The sequence below is a fragment of the Babylonia areolata genome, chromosome 11 (assembly GCF_041734735.1).
Source record: "Babylonia areolata isolate BAREFJ2019XMU chromosome 11, ASM4173473v1, whole genome shotgun sequence".
Classification (NCBI taxonomy): Eukaryota; Metazoa; Mollusca; class Gastropoda; order Neogastropoda; family Buccinidae; genus Babylonia; species Babylonia areolata.
Window position 1 is genome coordinate 15,315,242 of NC_134886.1, and position 26,345 is coordinate 15,341,586.

General features: G+C 44.5%; 1 protein-coding gene across 1 annotated transcript; it reads right to left on the reverse strand.

Annotated features, from left to right (window-relative positions):
- Nucleotides 1-122: 122 nt before the first annotated feature.
- On the reverse strand, nucleotides 123-19,372 carry LOC143287148 (uncharacterized). Its single transcript, XM_076595092.1, has 10 exons — nucleotides 19,292-19,372; nucleotides 14,459-14,653; nucleotides 12,524-12,756; nucleotides 11,589-11,794; nucleotides 9,919-11,319; nucleotides 7,131-7,298; nucleotides 6,256-6,377; nucleotides 5,504-5,662; nucleotides 2,377-2,562; nucleotides 123-251 (listed from the first exon to the last, which is right to left on the reverse strand). Exons 1-10 carry the CDS (start codon nucleotides 19,370-19,372, stop codon nucleotides 123-125), a joined length of 2,880 nt encoding a protein of 959 aa, XP_076451207.1.
- Between the last annotated feature and the right edge of the window lie 6,973 nt (nucleotides 19,373-26,345).

The window sequence follows — 26,345 nt, forward strand, 5'->3', positions numbered from 1 at the left end:
TCCCAGCAGCCTGTCACACTGCCTGTGTAGTTCCAGGCTGAGGTCTACACACGTCCCAGACAGTCTGCATTGTGTCCTAGGGCCCAGCATGTCACAGTGTCTGTGTAGTTCCAGGCTGAGGTCTACAAGTGTTCCAGACCGGTGTGCTGCCGGTGACGGCCGCCACGTGTCTTGGTCTGACTGGTGCGGGGACGGGTGTGGTCCACCTCTTCTGCAAAGCGTGTCTCCACTTCCTCCACGATGCCTTTCGTCTGCAACAACAGCCAGCGTCTCCAGTAACCAACAGTAATGGGTGGTAACTCTCTCCATTCACATGGTACACAACTTCAAGTCAATGTTGCTTCCGCTACCGATTCAGCTAGCACACATGTAAAGAAAAGGTACATTGGAACAACCCCCCACACTTCCTCAAAAAAGGAAGCGCCGGGCCTGTCCTTATACCGATCATTTGATATGTGCACACACAAATTAGTTTTTATTCAAGACTGGCATTGCCACACACTGAACAAGCCACACAGAACATATGGACAATGATCGGTATAATTACTATTTGTTAATCATTTGGTCTCCTGGCTTCATTATTTATTAATCTCCAGTAACGCTTTAACTCTTGTGTCACGGAATACATGTACATTTTGTTGTGGAAGGTTTTGGATTGTTATGGCAAAAATTAATGGTCAACTGGTAAAAGTAAGACTTTGAAGGCCTGGGTCATTTCCACATAATTATGTTGTTTTTTCCAAGGAAGTAGGAGTAGGATGAGGAAGAAGAAGTAAAAGAAGGGGGGGGGGGGGGGGGGGGAGGAGGAGAAGAAGAAGGAGATAAATAACTGGCAAGAAGTCTACGTCCATTGTCCATTTCTCTGCCCTCCCATCCAAAATCTCTCTCCCCCCTCTCTCTTCCTCTTCCCCATCTCTTCCCCCCTTTCTATTCTATTCATCTGTCTGTTACTGTGCCAACACTCCACTCCCCCTTCTCAAGTCGCCTCTGAAAGTGTGGGAACAAGATGTGTCTGCTCAGTGGACACAGCCGTGATTTAATGCGCTCTCTCTCTCTCTCTCTCTCTCTCTCTCTACGCGCGCATGCTTGCCGTGTGTTTGAGATAAAAAGTGAAACAAAACAAAAACGAATAATACAATACAATACAATACAATACAATACAATACAATACAATACAACAGTCAAAATGTGAACAGACACTGTTCTGATGAACCGCCTCCTCGGACTACTACCATACACACTGAAATAGGTCCTGTTAAGTTAACGTATCTTAAAAAATGAACCTCGAGAGGATTGCCTATATTTTTAAGATACCAGCTGTTGTTTCCGAGACGTCTGACAGTAAGAAGTCGAGGAGTGGAAAGGAGAAGAGAGAGAATGGGACAGTTCGCTCCGCCGATCAGCTGTGATAGTGGCGAAGCTTGATGGTGTACGGGAAATAACTCATATTTGAAAATAAACTTCATAGACTGACCAGTTATTCCCCTTGATGCTCCCCCTGCCCATCCCCAAACTTTCCGTCGGCACAGAGAGATAGGTCCCTTAGCTGCATGTGAGACAACTTTCTCACTTTCTGATATGCGCGGCAGACACTGGCAACATGCACGTGCGTGTACAGAGTTTGATCAAGTTTTGTATTTATTTACAGGTGTCTTACACGCAATACAGCAACCACCAATTTTTACCGCGGACCACTGACTGTCATGGGCTTAACTTCGGTTTAGGTTGTTATAGTTCGGCCTCTTCTCCCATATGAGGACACACACCGACAGATAAGCCTGCCTGCCTACTCATCCGTCGGTCCGACGGGGGACTCCATTAACAGTTCGGTATGAATTCAGTGAGAAATATCTTCAATGCAGAACTGGCGTTTGTCTGAAGAACAAAACTCATCTGGTTGGGCATTTCTCGGCAGTTCAGTGTCACCATCATGTAGGCCTATTTGGAAAGCATGCTCGTCTGTGGATACTGCATCTGACAATGGTTAGGTGTATAGTGTAAAGAAAAATGGCCCCAAGATTGAACCCTGCCTGAAAGTTGATTTGTTTCAGGAGGTCAACGACAATGGAGACATTCAGAGTCAGTGAAAGAGAAACCATCCTGTAGAGATCACGCAGAAGAAAGTTTCCAAACTCAGAATAGAACCGGCAAAAAAAAAAAAAAAAAATTTAAACTGACTTGTATATTTCAGTGGTTTCACACATTCCTGCATCTGCTCTCTGTTGAGAAGCTGGTGTGAAATCTTTGAGATAGCAAGTAAGTTTCAAAACATTTCACCCCGGGTCAGGGAACTTTCTTCTGTGTGTATCCAGACTCAGAGAACCTTAGAACGCCAACGAAGAAACCATCCGTCATGTCTGAGGTGAGAACACTCACCCACAGGTAGAAGGTGGCGGCGCCCACAGAGACCTTGCGGACCTGTTCCAGGGAGACGTCCCTGAGCAGCTGTCGGGCACCCAGGGCCACGTCCAGAGCCACCTTGTCCAAGGCCAGCTGCTCGCAGCGCTTCTTGAGGGCCTGCCGCCCAGTCCGCCCGATGATGGCCAGCACCCGTGACCAGTCCTGTGCCACACGGGGACAGGGTGATGATGGTGGTGGTGATGGTGATGGTGGTGATGATGGTGGTGATGATGGTGGTGGTGGTGATGGTGGTGATGATGATGATGGTGGTGATGATGGTGGTGATGATGGTGGTGGTGATGATGATGATGATGATGATGATGGTGGTGATGATGATGATGGTAGTGGTGATGGTGGTGATGGTGGTGATGATGGTGGTGGTGAAGATGATGATGGTGGTGATGATGATGATGATGGTGATGATGATGGTGATGATGATGGTGGTGGTGATGATGGTGGTGGTGATGATGATGGTGGTGGTGATGGTGGTGATGATGGTGATGGTGGTGATGATGGTGGTGGTGATGATGGTGGTGATGATGATGGTTGTGGTGATGATGGCGGTGGTGATGATGATGGTGATGGTGGTGATGATGGTGGTGGTGAAGATGATGATGGTGGTGGTGATGATGATGGTGGTGATGATGGTGGTGGTGATGATGATGGTGGTGGTGATGATGATGGTGATGATGATGGTGGTGAAGATGATGGTGGTGGTGGTGGTGATGATGATGGTGGGTGTGATGAGGGTGATGATGATGGTTGTGGTGATGATGGTGGTGATGATGATGGTGGTGGTGATGGTGGTGATGATGATGATGATGATGGTGGTGGTGGTGATGATGGTGATGATGATGGTGGTGGTGGTGATGATGATGGGTGTGATGATGGTGATGATGATGATGGTGGTGATGATGGTGGTGGTGGTGATGATGGTGATGATGATGGTTGTGGTGATGGTGGTGATGATGGCGGTGGTGATGATGATGGTGGTGGTGATGGTGGTGATGATGGTGGTGATGATGGTGGTGGTGATGATGATGGTGGTGGTGATGATGATGGTGGTGGTGATGATGATGATGGTGGTGATGGTGGTGATGATGATGGTGGTGATGATGATGGTGGTGATGATGATGGTGGTGGTGGTGATGATGATGGTGGTGATGGTGGTGATGATGATGGATGTGATGATGGTGGTGATGATGGTGATGATGATGGTGATGATGATGGTGGTGATGGTGGTGGTGGTGATGATGGTGGATGATGATGATGATGATGGTGGTGGTGATGATGGTGGTGGTGATGATGGTGGTGATAATGATGGTGGTGGTGATGATGATGGTGGTGGTGATGATGATAGTGATGATGGTGGTGGTGATGATGATGATGATGGTGGTGGTGGTGATGATGATGATGATGATGGTGGTGATGATGATGATGATGGTGGTGGTGATGATGGTGGCGATAATGATGATGGTGGTGATGATGATGGTGGTGGTGATGATGATAGTGATGATGATGGTGGTGATGATGATGATGATGGTGGTGGTGGTGATGATGATGATGATGGTGGTGGTGATGATGATGGTGGTGATGATGGTGATGATGATGGTGGTGGTGATGATGGTGGTGGTGGTGATGGTGATGACGGTGATGATGATGGTGATGATGGTGGTGATGATGGTGGTGGTGGTGATGATGGTGATTAAACTACGACTCCTCCTTCTCCTTGCACTACTACTACTGATAATGATGATGATAACGATGATGATGATGACGTTGATGATGATGATTATACTGACTCCTCCTCCTCCTCCTACTACTACTACTGATAATGATGATGATAACGATGATGATGATAACAATGATGATGATGATGATGATGGTGATTATACTGACTCCTCCTCCTCCTCTTCCAACTACTACAACTGCTAATGATGATGATAACGATGATGATGATGACGATGATGATTATACTGACTCTTCCTCCTCCTACTACTACTGCCGATAATGAAGATGATAACGATGATGATGATGATGATGACAATGAAAGAAGAAGAACAACAACAAAACAACGACAGCAACAACCACAAAACAACAACAACAACAGTAACAACAACAATGGTAGTATATTCATGTAGTGCTCACATCTGAGAGCCATTTGCAATCACAAAACATGCACGCATCATCATCGTCACTTAATTATAAATGTTGGGAAATGAGCTCTAATGTTTACAGACTAAAACTGTCGCTCCAAACTTCCGTGTCCTGGTGTGTAACCCTTTCAACCGTGTAGCTTGGCCCGGTGGTGTCCGACCTGTTCCCCTCGATACTGTAGCACTCTTGCCCATTGTGTAACCCTGAACACCTTGTGAGTATCAAATCAGCCGTCTCTCGTTTTCTGCCTTGCTCATCATTGGTACTGTTTGTGGTCAATTCTTTTCTCTCAGCACGCTCTTTCTAGTCTCCCTAAACTTTATTGCCCCATACTTTGATCTCAGTGCGTTTAACCCATATTATTGTTCCATACCTTGGTCTCCCTTTAACCGTTACTTCCCTGTACGTTGATCTCCTAGCATTTAACCCTTATCATCCCGTATCTAAGTTTAACTCTTAGAGTTTAACCCTTATTATCCCATACCCTGGTCTCATAGCTTTTGACCCTTATTACTCCATAGCTTGGCATCCCTTTACTGCTCCGCACCGTGGTCTCCATTTAACCCTTGTTATTCCATACCCTGGTCTCCTGGTCTTTTTCCCTTATCACTCCATTCCTTGGTCTCCATTTAACCCTTGCTGCCAAGTACCTTGGTTTCCATTAACCATTTTTGTCCCATACCTTGGCCTCCATTTAACCCTTATTACCCTATACTTCGGTCTCCATTTAACCCTTATTACCCCATACCTTGGCCTCCATTTCACCCTTATTACCCTATACTTCGGTCTCCATTTAACCCTTATTACCCCATACTTTGGTCTCCATTTAACCCTTATTACCCCATACTTTGGTCTCCATTTAACCCTTATTACCCCATACTTTGGTCTCCATTTAACCCTTATTACCCCATACTTCGGTCTCCATTTAACCCTTGTTACCCCATACCTTGGTCTCATCGTCGAAGTGACCCAGCAGCAGCAGGGTGGCCATCATCACGTGGTGGACGATGACGGGGGGGTGGGAGTAGTGGCGGATCTCTGTGATGGTCAGCTGATCCAGGTTCCTCACCTCGTGCATCAGCCGTTCCAGCAGCTGCAGCCGCTCCTGTGGAAGTCACAAGAGATGGTTAAAGTTCAATCAGCGGCGGCGCAGGGTCTCCTCTGGTGTGTGTCCTCTTAACGGCCTGACACAGACTGCTCCCTGGGCATTCGCAAAGTATGGAAAATTATTCAGCGACAGTGCAGGGTCTCCTCTAGTGTGTGTCCTCTCGGCGACCAAACGCCGACTTCTCCCTCAGCAGTGACGTAGGATGGCAAATTATTCAGCGACAATGCAGGTTCTCCTCTGGTGTGTGGTCTTTTGACGACCTCACGTTGATAGCTCAATATGCGTGGGCAATGACAATTAAAGGATGTGTGCGTGTGTATGTGTGTGTGTGTGTGTGTGTGTGTGTGTGTGTGTGTGTGTGTGTGTGTGTGTTCGGGTGCGTTCGTGTGTGTGTGCGTGCGCGAGTGTGTGTGTATGCTTGCATGCGTTTTATATGTGCATGTTCGTGATGGTGTGCATGCGTGTCCGTACACCCGTATGTGCGTGCAAGCATACTTGCATGCATACACACGTGTGTGTGTGTGTGTGTGTGCTTCCTCCCCACATCCTTCTTCATGAATTTAGCACACACCCCCCCCCCCTTTCCTCACCTGGACCTGTCTGGCGTGTCTCATTTCAGCAGGCATCCTCTTGTCATAGCCCCGCTCCTTGCACAGCGAGATCAAGTGGTTCAGCTTCCTCAGGTCCCGGGCAAGTTCTGCCCCGATCAGATCTGCACCCACGGACATAATTGATATCAATTAACACAACGAATCCAATGCCCTTGCTGAAAACATCCTCCAAGGAACTGTTCAGAGGGTAACTAACTGATAAAGACAACTGACTGACAAAGATAAAAGATGTTGTTTTGTTTTTTCATTGCGCCAATGTCGAAAAATACGGGAAAATCTTTTCGTGCGCACCACTGCTTATTACCCAATACTCTTGAAACACACAAACACATTAAGAGGCCGACATGACACGACAGGACAGGAAAGAACAGCACAAGACAGGCCATGACAGCACATGACATGACATGACAAGGCAGAACATGACATGACATAACAGCACAGCACAGCACAGCACAGCACAGGACAGGACAGGACAGGGCAGGGCAGGGCAGGGCAGGACATGACAGCACAGGACAGGACAGGACAAGACAGGACAGGGCAGGGCAGGGCAGGGCAGGGCAGGGCAGGGCAGGACATGACAGCACAGGACAGGACAGGACAAGACAAGACAGCACAGCACAGCACAGGACAGGACAGGACAGGACAGGACAGCACAGCACAGCACAGCACAGCACAGGACAGGACAGGACAGGACAGGACAGGGCAGGGCAGGGCAGGGCAGGGCAGGACATGACAGCACAGGACAGGACAGGACAAGACAGCACAGCACAGGACAGGGCAGGGCAGGACAGGACAGGACAGGACAGGACAGGACAGGACAGGACAGGACTGGGCAGGACAGGACAGGACAGCACCTTTCTTCATGGTGAGGATGCTAAGCTCGTGGTCGACACGTGCTTTCTCAGTGAAGGCCCTCTCCGTGCCCAGCTGTAGCAGCTCCTCCCCGGCACTCACCAGCTCCTCCTCGTCCTCTGCCTCGATGGCCACGTCCACACGGCGCCGGATCTCGTCCTCCTTGGACTCTGGAACCACACACACACACACACACACACACACACACACACACTCACACACACACACACACACACACACACACACACAACTCCGTCTAATAACACTTCAAGCGAATAGACGCTGAACTGAATATCTCTCACACACACACTGCATTAAAAATCAGCGGACGCATACAAATGTACACGCGCGCGCGCGCGCAAACACGCGAACAAACACGAAAACCCAGACACGCGCGCGCGTTCACCCACAAAGATTCTCTCTCTCTCTCTCTCTCTCTCTCACACACACACACACACACACACACACACACACACACACACACACACAATGAAACCCGTGTTTCAAACTCCCCACTCAATGCATCAAAAAATAACCTGTTGCATACACGAAGTTTTTGGAGGCAACGTTCATTTGTCATGACAGCAGCTTCGTATGACAGCTGTGCAGACAAAATCGTAAAAACGCTTCGTGATTCCAATGTTGATCTGGCCACAGATAATGGTATTTTCACCTGTGACTATCTGTGGGAACAAATTGGACAAACCTCTTCCGTTCTGCCTAACGTCCCTATTCACTGATGTGCTTCTTGACCCTCTGCTGGTCGTGTGTGTTTGTTTGCATGTTTGTGTGCACACACAAGCGTGTTTGTGTACAGTGTACTTGATGCGTGTATGTATATGTATGTATACTTTTTTTGTGTGCAAAGGCCACGGGCTCCTGCCATGGGGACGGGAGGGAAAATCTACATCAACATTTTTGTTATTATTGATCAGCACAGTTTTTTTTTCCTTTTTTCTTTAATATTTTTTTTTATATAACAATGCTGATGTAGGAGATCGTGTTTTTTTAGATGGACATATAACCGGCGCGCGGGCGGTGTCAGGTGATTAATCTTGAGATTTTTGGGGTGGTGGGTAGGGTGGAGGTAGGGGTGTAATCTTTCAATTTCTTTGCCAGTAGCCCTTGTTAAAAGATTGGTAAAAAGATCAAGTCAATTACTTCGTTTTACTGCACATTATGTTTTCTATGATTTATTTTCCTCGTCTTCGAGAAGCCGCATTTTCCTCATGTATGAGCGGTTCTTGCCTATATCACGGGAAGCTGATTTTCGTTTTTAAGGGGTTGCAATTCTTTTTGAGGTGTCCTTAGAACGCCAGCCAGATGGACCTCACACTCGGACAGACATCAAGGACTCCGCCCCCTCGAACAAGGAAAACTCATAACACCAAGACCAAGGCACTGGAAAAAAAAACCCACACACATAACAACAACAAAAAACAAACTTGAACTTGAGTTGGAAGCCTGCAGCTGGATACAAACCTGATGAGCTTTTCACAGCGTGAGACGACCGTTGCATGACGCGCCTCACATGCTGACCATTTTCCTTTCTCCGTCCCTTCCCCCCCCTTTCCCCCATCCATCCTTCATGTCTCCTTCTCTCTGCCCACCTCCCACCCCGCGTCCCTTGCACTATGTTAGCTGCATATGCTGGTTTAATCTGCGAAATTTAATACACAGTAATTGAGATCATAAGGTTGAGTAATAAGGATATCTCTATCAATCTGTGTGTGTGTGTGTGTGTGTGTGTGTGTGTGTGTGTGTGTGTGTGTGTGTGTGTGTGTGTGTGAGCAACAACTATCAAAAAAGACACACAACAAGCGTTATGTTTTCATCCGTTGTTTCTGCCTGATGTGCAGGCCTTTCCGTACGGTCAATGACGCAGTACAGCAGTACCGCACGTGAACTAAACTGAACTGACGGTAATGAATTCACATGGATCGCAGAACTTTCCCATGCACTGCGTCCAAAAACCCAAACTGTTGAGAAACCGACTCAGTCGCTACAGCAGTGAAGCGGAACAGCTTTGTGAAGATTTAACAGAGTATGGCCCACGGGTCAAGTTCACACACACACACACACACACGCACTGTGTAATATGTTATACGTTCCTACACCCACAAGCCTCTGTGAAATCGCACCAGTTCCGCCTCAGAAGGCCGAACAAAGCTGCTTTCACTTACCTGGCCAAGAATTTTTGAGCCGCCTACCGAAGGACAAGGGAAGAACTTTTTGAACTCACAGACGTGCACGGTGTGTATGTGAACAGCAACGTTACACGTGTCCTGACTAATATGATTTTTTCCAGGACCTACTGTATGAAGGTACAAGACGGTCGCGAAACTCTCAACCTTCTTTGTGGTTATCGGGTGTGGACTTTGAACAGAAAACATATTTAGTTTTCGGAGCACTTCGATATGCACCGCGTTTAAAGAACTGCCCATTTCAAGTTTTCCATATTAATTTCTGATTCAAACATATGTTAACTTTTGAATATTTGTTCAGAACGGACGCAACGAAATTCTGATTGGTGTCACATGTGCTGACCAATGTTCAGAGTATTTAGTCTCTTCGATGGAAGGTTACATTCTGCATGATAAATGCTTAACGGATATTCTAATATTCTTCCCATCTCTTTTCATTATTCTTTCTTTGATTTTTTAAATCAGTTTCTTTGTCATGTTTCTCTTTCATCAGACATGCCAGGCAACCAGAAAAACAACAGGCTGAGGGAGAGAGAGGGAGAGAGAGAGAGAGGGAGAGGGAGACAGACAGACAGACAGACAGTACCTTCCCCAATGGACGAAGCAATGGACGGAGTGGGGGCCTTGGGCACACTCCGGTTCCTGAGCGGCTTCAGGATCTCCCTGCCGTCCGGCTCCACTCGGATGTCGGCCACGTTGATCGGGTGGATGAACTCGATGATGTAATCGTACACACTTTCAAACGTCGTTGAACTCTCCGATTTGCCTATGACCTTGACCCCATAACTGCCCCGACGTGGCAGGTGAATGGTGAAGGTCAGGGAGTCGCCGAGCCCGCTCTCCGACACCAGGCGACGAGAGTCCGATACCACGACCTCGGAGCCGATGACGGAGGCGGACACGGCCACGGGGCGAGTCTTGCGGAAGGTGATGTGCACCTCGTCGCGGTCCGTGTAGATGAGGCCTCCTGGATGGGACACGGCCACCAGGCCGAACGTCTCACAGGCCGGCTTCTGGCCGATACCCTGATCGAAGCCCGGGGGGAAGGGCTCCAGGTAGTGCCTCTGCTCCGACACCACCATGTAGTTGGCGAAGTTCCGGGACTTGCCCTGGGCCTTCCTGCTGACCCCGTCCAGACTCAGCGCGTACTCCCCTCTCTTGGGCAGCTTCACGTTGAAGATGACTTTCCCGTCCTCCACGCGGTGCACCAGGCGGTCCTTCAGCTGTTCGTCTCTCATCCCGGGTTTCCTCAACTTGCCGAAGAAGGACGGCTTAGCCATCAGGGTGTCGTCGTCCTGGATGGTGAAGGCGATCTCTGCGTCCCCCCTCTGACCGGCTCGAACCTCCCCCGTGTGGTTGGTCAGGGGGTTTAAACCCAGGTCCTCCATGTACAGCGTTGGCCCCCAGCCCAGAGTCGGCATGTCCGGGTAAGGCATGCACTTGTGCTTTGCTTTGTGGAAGCTGATTTTGTACAACACCACCCAGTCGTAGTCGTAGGTGGGGTTTGTCACGCGCACGTCTCTGCCGACCAGCTCCAGTCGGAAGACGCCGGCGGTGGGCGATCTGACCCGAACGCTGAGCTCGGTTTTACTTGGGCGGTGCATGAAGACGTAGCGGTCATAGGCAGGCTTGATGCTCTGCGCCGCCTGACTCTCCTGCAGGAAGAGGAGGTAGTAGAACTTGAGGTAGCTGGCCTCTTCCTCGGGCAGGCCGAAAGATATCTCCACCTCCCCTGTCTGCGAGTGAATGACGCATTCCGGGTGGGAGATGACTGTCATACCCAGGTTGAAGAAGCGGTCCTTGAGAAAGGTCATGCGCTCAAACTGGGTCATGGTGACGGGCTCGTTCAGCAGCTGCCACTCTTGGGCCGCCGGGAAGTGGGTACAGATGAGCTGTCTCGGATCCGTCAGGAAGTAGTTCTCGTCGCAGACGTACACGTATTCCTTCTCCGCTTTTGTGTCCATCTTGTGCTCGTTCTCGTCCTCGCCTGAGAAGGGAGAGAATTTCAGATGATGGAGAAAATTCTCACAACATCAACGAAACAGCAAGTGACTATTCACCGCCACCAGCACAAGGATGTAACAGTCACGACCACAAAGGGAGGTTATTATTTTTAGTTTACTGCCACACCTTTTCTCGGTTTGTGTTTATTTGTATTGTTGTACTCATGACTTCTGTACTCTTCTCAACACTACAACAAAATAACAACGACAACAACAAAATACCAATCATCTCTATCCCTCCCGCCCCCCTCACCTCCATCGTCGATCTCCATCCAGTCGTCGCCGCCTTCACTTCCGATGGCGCATGCGCCCCAGTAGGCGTTGAGGAACCTCCACTGGTGGTCGATGAGGACGGCGTTCCACTCGCCGTAGTGCGCCTTCTGGTCCAGCTTCTGCCCCACGTCGTACGTGGACCCCTTCAGCACCCCGTGGATGATCACACAGGGAATGTTGGCCATTCTGCGACGGCAGAAAAATGACACAGATTAACACGGTATATACAGGGAACGGCAGGAAATTGACACAGATTAACACGGTATATACAGGGAACGGCAGGAAAATGACATAGATTAACACGGTATATACAGGGAGAAATTTCTGTTTTTACACAGGGAATGTTGGCCATCCTGCAACACTGGGAGATATTTCTGTTATCACACAGGGAGAATGAAACAGATTAATACGACATATACTGGGAGATATTTCTGTTATCACACAGGGAATGTTGGTCATCCTGCAACAACCGGAAAATGAATCAGATTAACACGATATTCATATTCAAGGAGAGATTTCCATGATCAAACAGAGAATGATGGCCATTCTGCAACGACCGGATAATGACATCGAGATTTATACTCAGGGAGATATTTCCTTTCATTATCACACAGAGAATAATGGCCATTCTGCAAGGTCAGGAAAATGAAATAGATTAATACAATGATTATTTTACAGAGACATATTTCCATTATCACAGAGAAAATATTGGCCACTCTGCAACGGTTTTAAGTTTCAGTTTCAGGGAGGTGTCAAAGTGTGCGGACTAGTCCATATACGCTACAACACATCTGCTGGCTCTTCATCAATGGTGTGTTGTTGGAATGGTTATCGAGGTCGGTCGTATCGCAAAAGGTGTCGACGTTGAAACCAAATGTACCTGCCAACACACCACTCACCCAACCACCCACCCACCTGCACAGGATGCTGACAAGCTGGGCGTAGTTTCCCTTGCGGTTCTTGATCCTCCAGATCTGGTGGAGAGGGATGGTGGAGTGGGGCATCACCTCTGGCACCTGGATGGCGTCAAGCCTCTGGGTGGTGATCCACCGGTAGATGGCCCGGATCTTGGCCATGTCGGTCTTGGCCGTCCCCGTCAGGTAGCTCACCAGGTTCGAGTACGGCTCTCGCAGTAGTTTGGCCGGAGCCTGTAGCAAAGGAAAGAACTGTAGCATCAGCCTTTAGCAAAGGTCAAAGTTATTACATGAGCCTTTGAGATAGTAAGGAGGTGTACTGGACAAAGGAAGGAATTATACCATCAGCTTTCAGCAAAGGTAAGAGTTTTTACGAGAGCCTTTGAGATACCAAGGTGTATTGGACAAATGAAGGAATTATACCATCAGCCTTGAGCAAAGGTAAGAGTATTTTTAAAGGAGCCTTTAAAATAGTAAGGAGGTGAATTGGACAAAGGAAGGAATTATACCATTAGCCTTTAGCAAAGGTAAGAGTTTTTACAGAAGCCTTTGAGATAGTAAGGAGTTATTCCAGGTGTATTTTGACAAAATGAAGGAATTACCCCAGCAGTCATTAGCAAGAGTAAGAGTTATTCCATGGGCCTCTGAAGATATTGTTTCAGGTGTCTTTGATACATAAAAAGGAATTATTCCAGCAGTCTATTTGTAGAGTCAGGGATCAATCCCGAGCCTATAGGAAAGGAAGGGATTGTTCCAGAAGCCTACAACGAAGGAAGGGATCATTCAAGGAGCCTAATTATAAATTATTCAATCAGCTTTTAACAAAGGTAGGATTTTTAAATGACACCTTTTCATAATGCAATGAACAAACAGAAAAGGGTTAAGATAAAAATAAGTACACGCCCAAGGGTACGAATTTTTCCAGGAGCCCTTGGGATAGTATGTGATAATCACAGGAGTATTTGACAAAGGAATGAATTGTTCCGGAAGATTTTAGCAGAGGTAAGGATCAATGCAGGGGCCTTTAGCAAAGAATGGGATTAATCCACCAGCCTTTTGCAAAGGTATGAATTATTCCAGGAGCCTTTGAGACGGCATGGAATGACCACAGGTTTCTTTCTTACTGTCCCATCATCTGCGCCGTTTTTCACGTGGCATTACTTCCACGCAGCTCATTCCGAGTCCCTCACACATGGCCCACCCGGGTTCGGCTGTCGAAGTCACAGCGTCGGCAGTTCACAGGGAACTACTCCACTTTCTTTGACACAAAAGAAACAGTTAAGGAAGGATTTATTCAAGCAGTTTATACTAAAGGCAGGGGAGTTTATAGCAACGGAAGCGATCATACCAGGTTCCTTTGACACGGGGTGGGATTCATCGATGATCCGTTGACAAAGGGATCATTCTAGATGCAGCTTTTAACAAAGGACGGGTTTACCTCAAGAACTTTTAAAACAGAAAAGAATTATTCCATGGGGGAAGGAGGGGGTTGCAGGAGAAGGATGTAATCCAGGAGACGTTATCAAAGGAATTATTCAAGAAGCCTGTGTCAAAGGAAAATGTGAACGGAAAGGGTTAATCCAGAAGCCTTTAACAAGGGAAGGAATCATTCCAAGATGATATGACAGAAGAATGAACAATCCAGAAACAATAAAGGCAGTCATTATTCCAAGAGCCTGTAACGTAAGGGATTACTCCACGAGTGTATCTATAACAAAAATGAAGAGAACATTCCAGGAGCCTTTAACAAAGGAAGGGATATTTCAGAAGCAGGGATTATTCTGGAAGCCTCGTTTAATCTTAGTAGAAGAAGTCACACATACACAAACCAAAAACAAAAAAAAAAACAAAAAACAAACAAAAAAACAACAACAACACAACACGGACATACAAATATATACAATGTCCTCGGACGGAAGACAAACTGACCACATACCTTGTCGGCTTTCCTGTCAATGTCCTTGTAGTGTCTGAGGTCGAAGATGTCTTCCTTGGAAGTGTGGGAGGGCTGGGGAGGAGGCAGCCCCTCCACCTTCTTGACGTCCTCCACAAACACCGCGTGCCGCTCCGAATACTCATATTTAGGCTGCAGCCTGTAGGTGGCCAGGAAGCACCCGGGGAGGTTCATTGCCTGGGTGGGGAAAGTTGTGTGATTGTCAATCGGGTCCGACTGTGACCATCAGAGCAGCAGAGGAGGCAACTGCTGTCCCAACTATGTGGGCTAGAATTTGATTATTGTGGAGAGTGTCTTGCACAGGATACATCCCCACTCTCTCGGCCAAGAGGGTTTTCGTACAGTCGGCGGTGGGATGGTTCCCAAAGGCCAACTAGCCGGCAAGTCTGCAGCACTAAGAGCCAGTGCAATCTTGCCTCCTACTTTTAGAGTTATAGTCCTTCACAAAACACAAAGTCAGTAATACAAATATGTGTACCATCTATGGAGCAGTAGCAGCAATAGTGATAGCAACAGTGGCGAAAGCAGCAGTAACAGCAGCAATGGTATCGGAAGCAGTAGCAGTAGTTGTGCGGCAAGAAGTAGTAATAGCAAGTTGATGTAATAGCAACAGTAGCAGCAATCAGGGACAGTAACAACAGTAGTAACTGCAGCAGTAGTAATATCAGCAGTGGCAAAAAACAAAACAAAACAACAACAACAACAGTAGTATCAACGGTAGTTACAGCAATAGTATTGGAGGCAGTAGCAGCGGCAGTACTTTGCCACCCACTCACAGTCCGTGATTGCAGAATCCCATGTGTAGTTCACCCACATTACGGGGGATTTATGTATCAATGGGTTCAATAAACTTGACACTAATCCAGATTGTTTATGATTTGTGCTCTCTCTTTTCAGAAAAAAAATGAATAAAAAGTTGTTTAAACAAAGACTTGTCGATTGTGGTTGGCAAAAGTGGAATAGTCACATTAATGATAGCGATAGATTCTTAGAGTACAGAGTACAGAAAATTTAAAACCAATCTTAACATAGAACCTTACCTTTTGACTGATCTAAATAGATATGTAACCTTACAATATTTCGATCTGGAATTTCAGATATTGCGGTACATAATTTCAGATACAAAGAACACAATGCGAATATGATGAAATGCCCTTTGAGCAGAAATGCCACTGAGACCGAGGTTCATTTTGTACTCTGTTGTCCTGCCCCTGAATACTTAGATTTCAGTTTATACCAGCCAAGTATCATAAAAACCCAGGTGACTTTAAATTTTCATAATTTCTGGTTGTTAGAAATGAACTTGAAATAAATAATGTTGCTATATTTTTATACCAAGCATTCAAAAGAAGAGAAATTGTTAGCTCATGACCAGTGACGTAGTATTACTGTTATACTGTGAAATATTGGTAATCACTGCTCATGTTGCACCAGTTCGGCACTAATGTTTTCATGTTTATATCCTGGCTAAAATATACCATTTTCTTCCTTGCTAAAACGTATGTTATGTTCATGCCCCTTCATATGGGGCTTTGGCCTTAATGAAGTCCAATTTCCAATTCTCTCTCTCTCTCTGTGTGTGTGTGTGTGTGTGTGTGTGTGTGTGTGTGTGTGTGTGTGTGTGTGTGTGTGTGTGTGTGTGTCTGTGTGTGTATGGAAAACCAAATCATCTCTCGCCAAGGCACTGTACAACCTCAAGGAATTAATGTCAGAGAGTTACACCAGTTTAACTCCCTTCCCCTTCCTTTCCCTTCCACCCCCCCTCCTTTTCTTCCTCTTCCCTCTCCTTTGGCATACCCCCTGTCTCCTTCTTTTCCTGCACCCCACCCTCATCACCCTCCATCCTCCTCTCCTCCAAAATCAAACCAGTGGGCTGAACTGCAATTTCCAGTCATTGAGTTGAACTCCCCTCCTGAAGACTACTGTGGCCTGCAAGCACCTCCACACTTGACAGAGTCAAAGACTCGAAACGTCGTTTTATCTTCATCTTAAGGTACCTTTGATTTTACACCACCTATCTTTTAAAAGGTCCAGCAGTCACCATTTTTTCATCCGTGAGAAATATAGATATATAGACGGATAAACAGATAGACAGATAAATAGAGAGAGAGAGAGAAAAAGGGAGAGAGAGAGGTGGGGGGAGGAAGGATTTTTATTGTGACTGTATGTAGGTATACATGCCTTTGAGAGACAGAGAGGAGCTGCAGAAAAGGTGAGGAGAGAGGTGGATGGATAGTTGGTTTCTTCATAATCATTACAAAGCCACTGCCCGTCGTGAAGCGGTAACATGGTATATATCAGTACACTTGATGTATTGCATTACTTCATCTCAGCATATTGCTTGGTCATTATACGTTGCAATCGAAACGCTTTGCAAAAATGCATAGAAAAAATCCTTACGATTCTTTCACTTCGAGATGCCATATGTAAACTTGCCGACAACTGAACAGAATATCTATTGAACTTAACTGAAACATATTGTCCTGTTAATTTGGGTTAAAACTGGACAAAACAAAAAACCCCCCCCAAAAAACCCACCAACAACAAAAACCAACTAAAAAACCCAAAAAAAACAACAAAAACAAAAAACAAACAAAGAAACAAACAAAAAAACAACTCACCTGTTGCTCAATTTACGTAATGGGCAAACTCTTTTTATTTTGATGATAATCTGAATTATGTCTAATATAATTGGATCGATGCTATACAGAGCCTAACATTTGACAAAACGAATTTCAGCTATCAAATTCCATTTGCAGATAAACTACAACACCGCGTACAGTACAGAACAATTGATACATATTCAACCTATGAACATGAAAGTTCCCTCATGTCATCTGCATACAATTAAACTGTAACAATAAAAAAATTCATATACTGAGCACCTTTATTAACCATTCATAGCTTAACCATGCGTCTGAACCAGAATTCTGTAAGCTTTCTGTGGTAATCTATAATTTTTCAACTTCCTGAATTCAGCAGCGAATACAAAACCGAAAAAAAAGATTACCCAGTATAGTTTGGTTTCATTGTATAAAGTCATTGGGTTGTCACATTTCAACCCCTATAAAACGCCAGTTACGCAAACCTGTGTACTTATTGATGTTAAACGGCCATCCTTTTTGAACAATATTGTCTTTCTCAAGTTGGCTTTCAGGTTAAGTGGAAAAAGTATTGCCCTATGTTGCATTATGCAGATGTGTAACTTGCAAACCATTTGCTATTTCTTTTTTTTTCATTAATTTTTTTATTTAATTTCTTTTTTTCTTTTTTTTTTCTCAAGGCCTGACTAAGCGCGTTGGGTTACGCTGCTGGTCAGGCATCTGCTTGGCTGATGTGGTGTAGCGTATATGGATTTGTCCGAACGCAGTGACGCCTCCTTGAGCTACTGATAATGATACTGATACTGTGCATTCTCTACAACCTAAAACACTGTAAAAATACAGTAAACTGAGAATATCAACTGCAGGAAAGAAGGCATGCGAAACAGGCAGATTGTGACACAGACGGACATATAGAAACATAAAAAACCACATTCCCAACATACCATTAGATAGAGAAGACAGACCTACCTGCTGGTCCTTTTGTGTGTGGACCTCGTTTGATCTGGATGATCCGCAACCCATGATGCTCGGTCACTCTCCCTCTCCAGACAATTAGTTTGAAAAAAAAAGAAGGTAAAATACTCCCCCCTGAAACGGCCAACTATCAAAGTTTTGGCCAAAATCAACGAGGACACGATGCTATGCTCTGGAGACAGCAGCATTTTGTTTCGACTGCACAAACAAATGCGAAATCCATTTCGCTATCACGAAACTGAAATCGTATCTGCATGTCTATACCAGACAAGACTGCTATCATTTCACCGAACTAAAAATTCAGTCAGTTTCAAATAAATTACACACACAAATTGCCCAATTGTGATCTTATGATATCAATCAATTAGTTCCATGGTCACACAACTTTCAACTTCCCGACACAGTGTGCAAGAAAGCAAGGTATTTTACTGGGTGCAGACGACACAAATCAAGCGTCTTTTTACCGCTTGACGTGATGAATCCTGATTTCGCTTTTGGTTATAGCACAGCATAGTGATTAATATGTTATGACCAGTTGACTGGTGAGGGTAACGTTGGTCACTAACCAATCACTTACGGATCGTGGGGCGGCTGAGCCACCGGTGCGGATTTAGGGGTGTGGGATTTAGAGGTGTTTGGAATAATCCCGCATGGGAAAAGTGATGTGAATGTAAGTTGCCGGGACCTGCTCGGAAATGTTTATTAACCTGGGAAACAGTAGGCATTTTGCAGTCTTTGCCGTTTGTTCTTGAAAGTGGATGCACGTGTGTCTGCAGAAGAACTTCCGACATTCTTCTGCTGCAACTTCGACCCTGCACAGAGGTCAAACACACAGACAGACACACAGGCAGTGGTGAATGAGCGGAAGAGGGGACAGAGAAAGGGAGGGAGAGATAGAGAGAGAGAGAGAGAGAGGTGGGGGGGGGGAGAGAGAGAGAGAGGGAGAAAGAGAGAGTACGCACGCGCGCCTGTGTGCAAGTGATCTCTCTCTCTCTCGCACCTCCCCCCCCCCCCCCCCCCCCCCCCCTCCCCTGTTATCCAGATCGTATTTTTGTTTTTTACACATAAATCCTTGTCACAAAGCAAGTACTTTCCTTTTGTCTTCACCTTCATAACTTCTCCCAACATTAGCTTGTCGTCCCTTTGTGGAAAGAAACTCCGTCTTTGAACACCGCCACAGGAATTCTCCCACCATGCTACTGACTGTTACAATGGAAATCGGCATAAGATACATGACCTGCCTGTCATCCACCCCTATCACCGAGCTCTGCACATTGGTCTGCTGATGACACAAGGAAAACTGCGAGAGCACCACCATCCTTTCCTGTTGCCCCTGTCCGCCATTTTGAACTGGTGTGGCTTGTACCTGTTGCACCACTTCCGCGCTTGTGTGTGTGTGTGTGTGTGGAGGGGCGCAGTACTGCAATTTTCTACCTGTGGTACGGATCACGTGGGAAAAACATCAGAATCAGGCGGGTTTTCTGACTGTGTCGTTACAGCCCTGCGATTCCCGCTGTCGCCAGTTGCAGGCTTAATCCAATGCCCCAATGGACAGTTCTCAACGCGTAAAAGGACTACGCAGTTAACAATGAAAAGTCACGCACACAAAGACACGTGCATGCGCACACACATACACGCACACGCGCGCGCACGCTTTCATACACACTGACACATACAAACGTGGACACAAGTGAGAAGCAGAGATAAAGAGAATGGATGAATCTTTACTTTCCAACGGTGAAGATATTAGCACTTTCACCGACTCACACATCTTCCGTTGTTCTAGGGGACACACAAATATATACGCATATAAATGTTTTATACTCAATACATGTAAAATGTACAAGCATAACACGGCGTCAAACAGAGAGACACAATACACAGAGAGAGAGACAGACAGAGACAGTCAGAGACAGAAACAGAGACAGAGAGAAAAAGACAGAGGTCGGGGACAGAGATAGAGAGACAGACAAAAAGAGAGACAGAGAGATGGATGAAGAGAATGAATTAATGTTTATTGCATTAAATTTTGTCCATAGGCGCATGTACCCACATGGGGAGTTGGTGGAAAAGTAATTAGCAAAAGGTAACCTGAATCAAGACAACAATGAGAACAGCATTCAGCAAAAATGACATTAGATTCAATTGCACGATATGTGGAGAGAGAGAGAGAGAGAGAGAGAGAGAGAGAACGAACGAATCTTTTCAATGAGGGAAGTGGAATAAGCATGTGTATGCTTTTTTACATCCAGCCCTCAGGGCAAAAAGAAATGAAATCAGAATGTTCACAAGATAACAAAAGGTTATAGAAAAACATACATGAAATTCAAATACACTCAAGTTCCACACACACACACACACACACACACACACACACACACACACACACACACACACACACACAGAAGGGGGTGGGGTGGGGGTGGGGAGAGGAGAGGCAGTCAAGCGACAAGTCTAGCGTGCCCCCCAGTCTGCGGCTTTAATTAAGCTCAAAACATCATGGCTTTTTTTTTTTTTTTTTTTTTTTTTTTTTTCTCACGCCAGTCACTGCCTTATGTTCAGTAATCACCTTACGATGTTGTCCAATGGCCTTTAGGAGGGATCTACCCAACACTGTGGTTCTGTTCATGGACACTTGACTCCTCAGCTACACTGGAGTGAATGAGTGTTTGCAGAGATAACAGAAACACACGCTCACCCGTACACCGTAATGAAAGTGTAATGAAAGTAGACACTGTGAAGAAGCAAGAGACAATACAAGTTTCCAGTATTGTGTGTCTTCGTCTTAATTAATCTGTTGCGTGCCCGATGGGGAAAAGCTGGGAAGTGTAGTTGCACATGCAGGAGAACTTTTTACGTGTGTCAGAGCAGTGAGATGTGTTTGCAGCGAGTCGAATGTGAAGGTCTGGTTATCACGTTGTCACTCCTCTCTGGATGAGGGAAGAAACGAGGATAAAAAACAGCCGGAGAAGGAAGAAAGAAAAAGAAAGAAAGAAAGAAAAAAAAAGAAGAAAATTAAGAAGTTTTTTTCCCCACAGAGATGTTAAGTGGCTATTTTACTTTCTTATAAACGATCTTTTTTGTGAGGCAACCGAAAGAATAAGCAAATATAAGTATTTGTATAAATGTTAAAATATATTTCAAAACGATTTATAGTGTGTGTGTGTGCGTGTGTGACGGTGTGTGTGTGTGTGTGTGTGTGTGTGTGAGCTGTGTGTCTCTGTGTGTGTGTGTGTGTCGGCTGTGTGTCTGTGTGTGTGTGTGTGTGTGTGTTCCAATTGAACAGTTAGCTCATACGCACAGACACACATTTCAACTTCGTGGGAAACTATCATCAAAACTGATTGGATATTTATTATGATTATGATGACGATGATGATTAAAAAGATGAATTCACATCAACAACCGTGAAAGAATCGTTTTGCTTGATCAATGGGAAACAATCGTGACTTCTCAATGTTGCTTTCAGAACCAACAGAATGGGGTGACTTCCCTTGTTTTGAGATTCGCTTTTCAACACAGGCATTAATTTTGTTGTTGATGTTTTTGTTGTTGTTGTTTCTTCTTGTTTTTCTTCTTCTTCTTCCTCCTTGTTGTTGTTGTCGATCTTCTTCTTCTTCTTCCTCCTCCTCCATCTGCATTTCGTTTCCTTCCCATTTGTCTTCATATAAGAATGACCACCACCACCACCACCCGCCCCTTTTTCTTTTCTTCTTTTTTCTCTTTAAAGTTAGGGTACGCTGACTATCCAAATTCTCTATCTCTGGAAAACACATACATGATGATTATATGTATGTATGTATGTATACATATACATATACATATGTATATGTGTATATCAATATATGTGTGTTGGTTTAATTTGTTTATTATTAATTTGCACACACACACACACACGCACACACACACAGTGTTTTTTTTTATTTGATTTGTTTATTATTGATTTGCACACACACACACACACACACACACACACAGCCACTGCAGAGAGATAGTTACTCAACTATAACGATAGCACCACTGCCAAAGCAGGCCCAGCACCGTTGTACTCACAGAATCAGAGGGTCACAGATGGATACAGTCGCCTGGGCAAGACGCGACTGAGGAAGACGAGGAGACACAGTGCAAATCCCATGGATGAAATTCTTCATCATAGTATACAGATCTGTTCAATATGTTGACCTTGATCTTTTGTTCCTCTACACGCGCGCGCGAAAAGACAGAAACACACACACACACACACACACACACACACACACACACACACACACACACACACACAGAGCCTCAAGCGGCAAGTTAGGTGGTTATGATGGAAACTGCTGGTTTGTTGTTATTGTTGTTATTGTTGTTGTCTGTCTCCCTTTTTCTGTCTCACTCTCTCACAGACATTATCCTTTTTGGTGGGTAAGTTGGTTTGTGTGTATGTTTATGTGCGTGTGCGTGTGTGTGTGTATGTTCGTGCCGTGCATGTGTGTGTGTGTGTGTGTGTGTGTGTGTGTGTGTGTGTTGTTTACATTTCCCGGGTGCCTTCCTTAGAGTTATAAAGAAATATTTTCTTTGGGGTTACATCTGTTCTGTCGCCTTTATCTGTTCCCCTGTACGCCTACCTCTCACTATAACAACCACACAATAGACATCACAGTCTCTATCGTTGCAATGCTTGAGATTCCTACCCGACTTAAATTTGGTATTATTTTCTCACAAATTGTTTGCAAAGAGAGAACGAAGAAATGAGCCGAAAAGTGATGGTTTAATTGGACGGTTATATGCCTGTAACTGATGTGCTTATGCCATGTTTGTTTTAAATTTTGGTTGTATGTTTTACAGATTAGTATTGATCTATATTGATTTCACGATTATATTCATTGATACTTTGTGCATGTGAATATACACTAAGTGTGCATGGGTGCTTGCATACGGGCGGGTGTGTGCGTGCGCACGGGTATGTATGTGTTTTAGATAATGGAAAGTTATCGGACTTGCTTTGCTAAGACTTATGAGTTATTTTGTTATGTATATGTTGTATGCCAAATTTTACCGCTCTGCTTACGTATGTATCACAGACTTCACCACAATTAATTTCTCTACGAGATAATAAAGGTATTCTGATTCTGATTCTGATTCTTCGTCGTGGACAGGGCGTGTATGTTGCTATCATGTCGTAGTGCCGTGTAGACGTGTGGAGCGACTACGTGTGACGCAGTGCGCACATTTGTGTGACATTAACCTGTTCCATTCCTATGCGCTTTATTTCATGAATCCGTACGGGGTGTCCTGAAATAAACACGTCATGTCTAATCTTGTCTTGTCTTTCCTTGTATGTCTTGTTGGACAATCTGGAACTCTCTTGCGTCATTCCCTTGACCGCTGGGGTCGTTGGGGGGACATGAGGAAGATGTCATAGCTCGCCACGCCGTTCTGTTGGCAGCTGTCGTGAGGAGATCTGGCATCGTCATTTTGGTCCATTCCTTGACGTTGTCGGACCAGCTCTTTCTCTGCCGCCCCCCGTAACTCTCGACTTTGACGAATACGTGGCGAGACCGGGATGGACACAGGTATAAATGATAACTGTGGTGTTGTTTGCCAATGTGGTTTTCATCATCTGTGTTGGGTAGCCTACTGATGTATTTTCAGGGATTTCTTATTCTTGTTTCGTTAAATGATAGACGGAAAGTCATGTTGTTAGGAAGTAATGTCTATAAGCGTGTCTGTGTGTGGTTTTCAAGTATACTGAACTGACTACATCTTGGGGTACTTACAGTGCGATTCATATTATCTTGTACATTGGCATTCGATGTTTATAGCTGAAGTAATTACGTTAGTAATAGTTTCACATCATATCATGAATCTATCGATGGCGTTCTTCAGCCTTTTATTAAGTGTTGACTCTCTACGTATTGCATGCTACCAAAAATGATATGAGTGGAATTGGGAATGTCCATGGTTCATATTGAAGATGTAAAACATTGTTTTTATGATGGTGATGATGATTGTTGTTGTTGTTGTTGTTATTATTTCGTTGTTGATGTTGTAGTTATTTTGTACTGGTTTCTTCCTCATTGTGTGATACTGATAAAATGCCCAACTTTGTGCCAGAAATAGTCATCATTCAATGCAGCTTGCGGTGTCATTGTCAGCAAATGAGATTTGTCATAAACCCGAAACACAAGTGTGCTCTAAATTTAAAAAGAAAAAAAAACCCAAACAAACAAACAAAAACCAAACAAAAAAACACAACAAAACCCAACAACTTGATAACATAAAATCATATTCTACAGGACCAAGGCACATTAGTAAGTTTATTACACAGACTGAGAGTAACTGTTTGGAAAACAAAACATTCCAAAGAAGTTGAGTGTGTCTGTAGAAAAGAATTTTCCTTTCGGTATTCTCTTTCAGATTGTCCAGTGTAACCCAATATAATCATAAAATACAACAATAACAGACCACGATTAATCCTATACACATCAAATTTTACACTCTGTTTTATATGATATTTTGATACTCTTTTCCTGAGAATATGCTTATTTTTTATTTATAGCTGTGTAGTAATTGTTTCTGGCATGAATTTTTGATTTGATGATTAGTTTTTCCACCACTACCCCTACTAAACACCATTCCCTTCCTCACCCTACCCCTTCCCAATGTTTAATAATGTGATATGACCACATGGTGAACAGACGTTGAAACACAAGACAAGATTAATTCGCGAATATGTTTCCGACCCCCTCACCATCAACACACTCACTCATTTTCTCAACATCAATGAAAGGAATAAGTTTTTTTTCCCGGCATTGGAGATCAGGAATATTTTATTTGATTTAGGGCAAAGAAGCAGAGAGACATTGACCATTTCTGACTGTCAGTCCAATTTACGTCATAACATACAGGAATATTTTATTTGATTTAGGGCAAAGAAGCAGAGAGAGACATTGACCATTTTTCACTGAGTCCAATTCACGTCAAAACGTGTACATACACACATACATAAATACATACATACATACTGATTCCGATTAGCAAATAAACGACCACGTTAATAAATAAGTAAACACATGAGTAAATAAACAAATGGACAAACACCAAATGAATCATAAACAAAAAAAACAAAAACAAAACAACAACAAAAAACAAACAAACAAAAACAACAACAAAACCAAAAAGAAAGAAAGGAACAACTTCATTGGTAAATAAACAAAGATAACAACACTGACAAAGAAAGCTGTTATTTTCATATCATTTTAGAAAAGTAGGTATAATCTTTTCTGTTGAATAAGTCGATTTCTCTTACACATAAAAAACCCGCAAAACACATTTACAAGCAGACACACACGCATACAAGGCACACATGGGCATACACACGATCGCTCACATCTGTTAACACAACACACACGCACACGCACGCACACACACACACACACACACACACACACACACACACACCAAACCACACACAGATGCAAGCACGCACAAATGCCATATCCATCTTCATCATGCCGTCATAGTATAATAATCATTTCCAACTTAAAGGAGCCAAAAAAAAAAAAGAAAAAAAAAGAAAAGAACACAACACACACACACACACACACACACACACACACACACACACACACACACACACACACAGATGCAAGCACGCACAAATGCCATATCCACATTTATCATGCCGTCAAAGTATAGTAATCATTTCCAACTTAAAGGAGCAAAAAAAAAAAAAAAAAAAAAAAAAAAAAAAAAAAAAGAACACAACACACACACACACACACACACACACACAGATGCAAGCACGCACAAATGCAATATCCACCTTTATCATGCCGTCATAGTATAATAATCATTTTCAATTTAAAGGAAATAGAAAGTAGTGTTTCAGGTCATAAAACATTATCCAAAACAATAAGCCTAAAACTGAGAAAATGGTCTGGAGATACACCACTCTTGATGAAGTGTGTGAATTTTCAGCCTTCCAGAGCTATTTCCCTTTTTCTGATGACGTCATCAGTGACATCATTATGCACGTACGTAATACGTTTATGGCAGTCAAGGGGAGTATATTAGCTCATTCAAAACCAACATTGTCTGAACACAGCTTGCGGTACCGACCCTCTGCGGGAAATATTTACTGAAGTTATATGCGTCGTGCGTTGTACCCCCCTGTGCTCCCAACCCAACCCCAACCCCTCCGCCATTCGTATAGGCTGTTAGTCCCACATTGACTCACTTCATTGCTAGTGGTGGATGTTGAAGTCTTCACTGTTTTCAGTCACCCCTTTAGACAGCCGTCTTCT

What these genes read in the sequence shown, in the direction of transcription:
- LOC143287148 (XM_076595092.1), bottom strand. Translation starts at nt 19,372, where the DNA reads ATGGTGGTGCTCTCGCAGTTTTCCTTGTGTCATCAGCAGACCAATGTG. An exon ending in CTTGTCAGCATCCTGTGCAG is followed by an intron (nt 11,795 to 12,523) that starts GTGGGTGGGTGG and finishes CTGCCGTCGCAG; the next exon opens with AATGGCCAACATTCCCTGTG. An exon ending in GACACGCCAGACAGGTCCAG is followed by an intron (nt 5,663 to 6,255) that starts GTGAGGAAAGGG and finishes TGACTTCCACAG; the next exon opens with GAGCGGCTGCAGCTGCTGGA.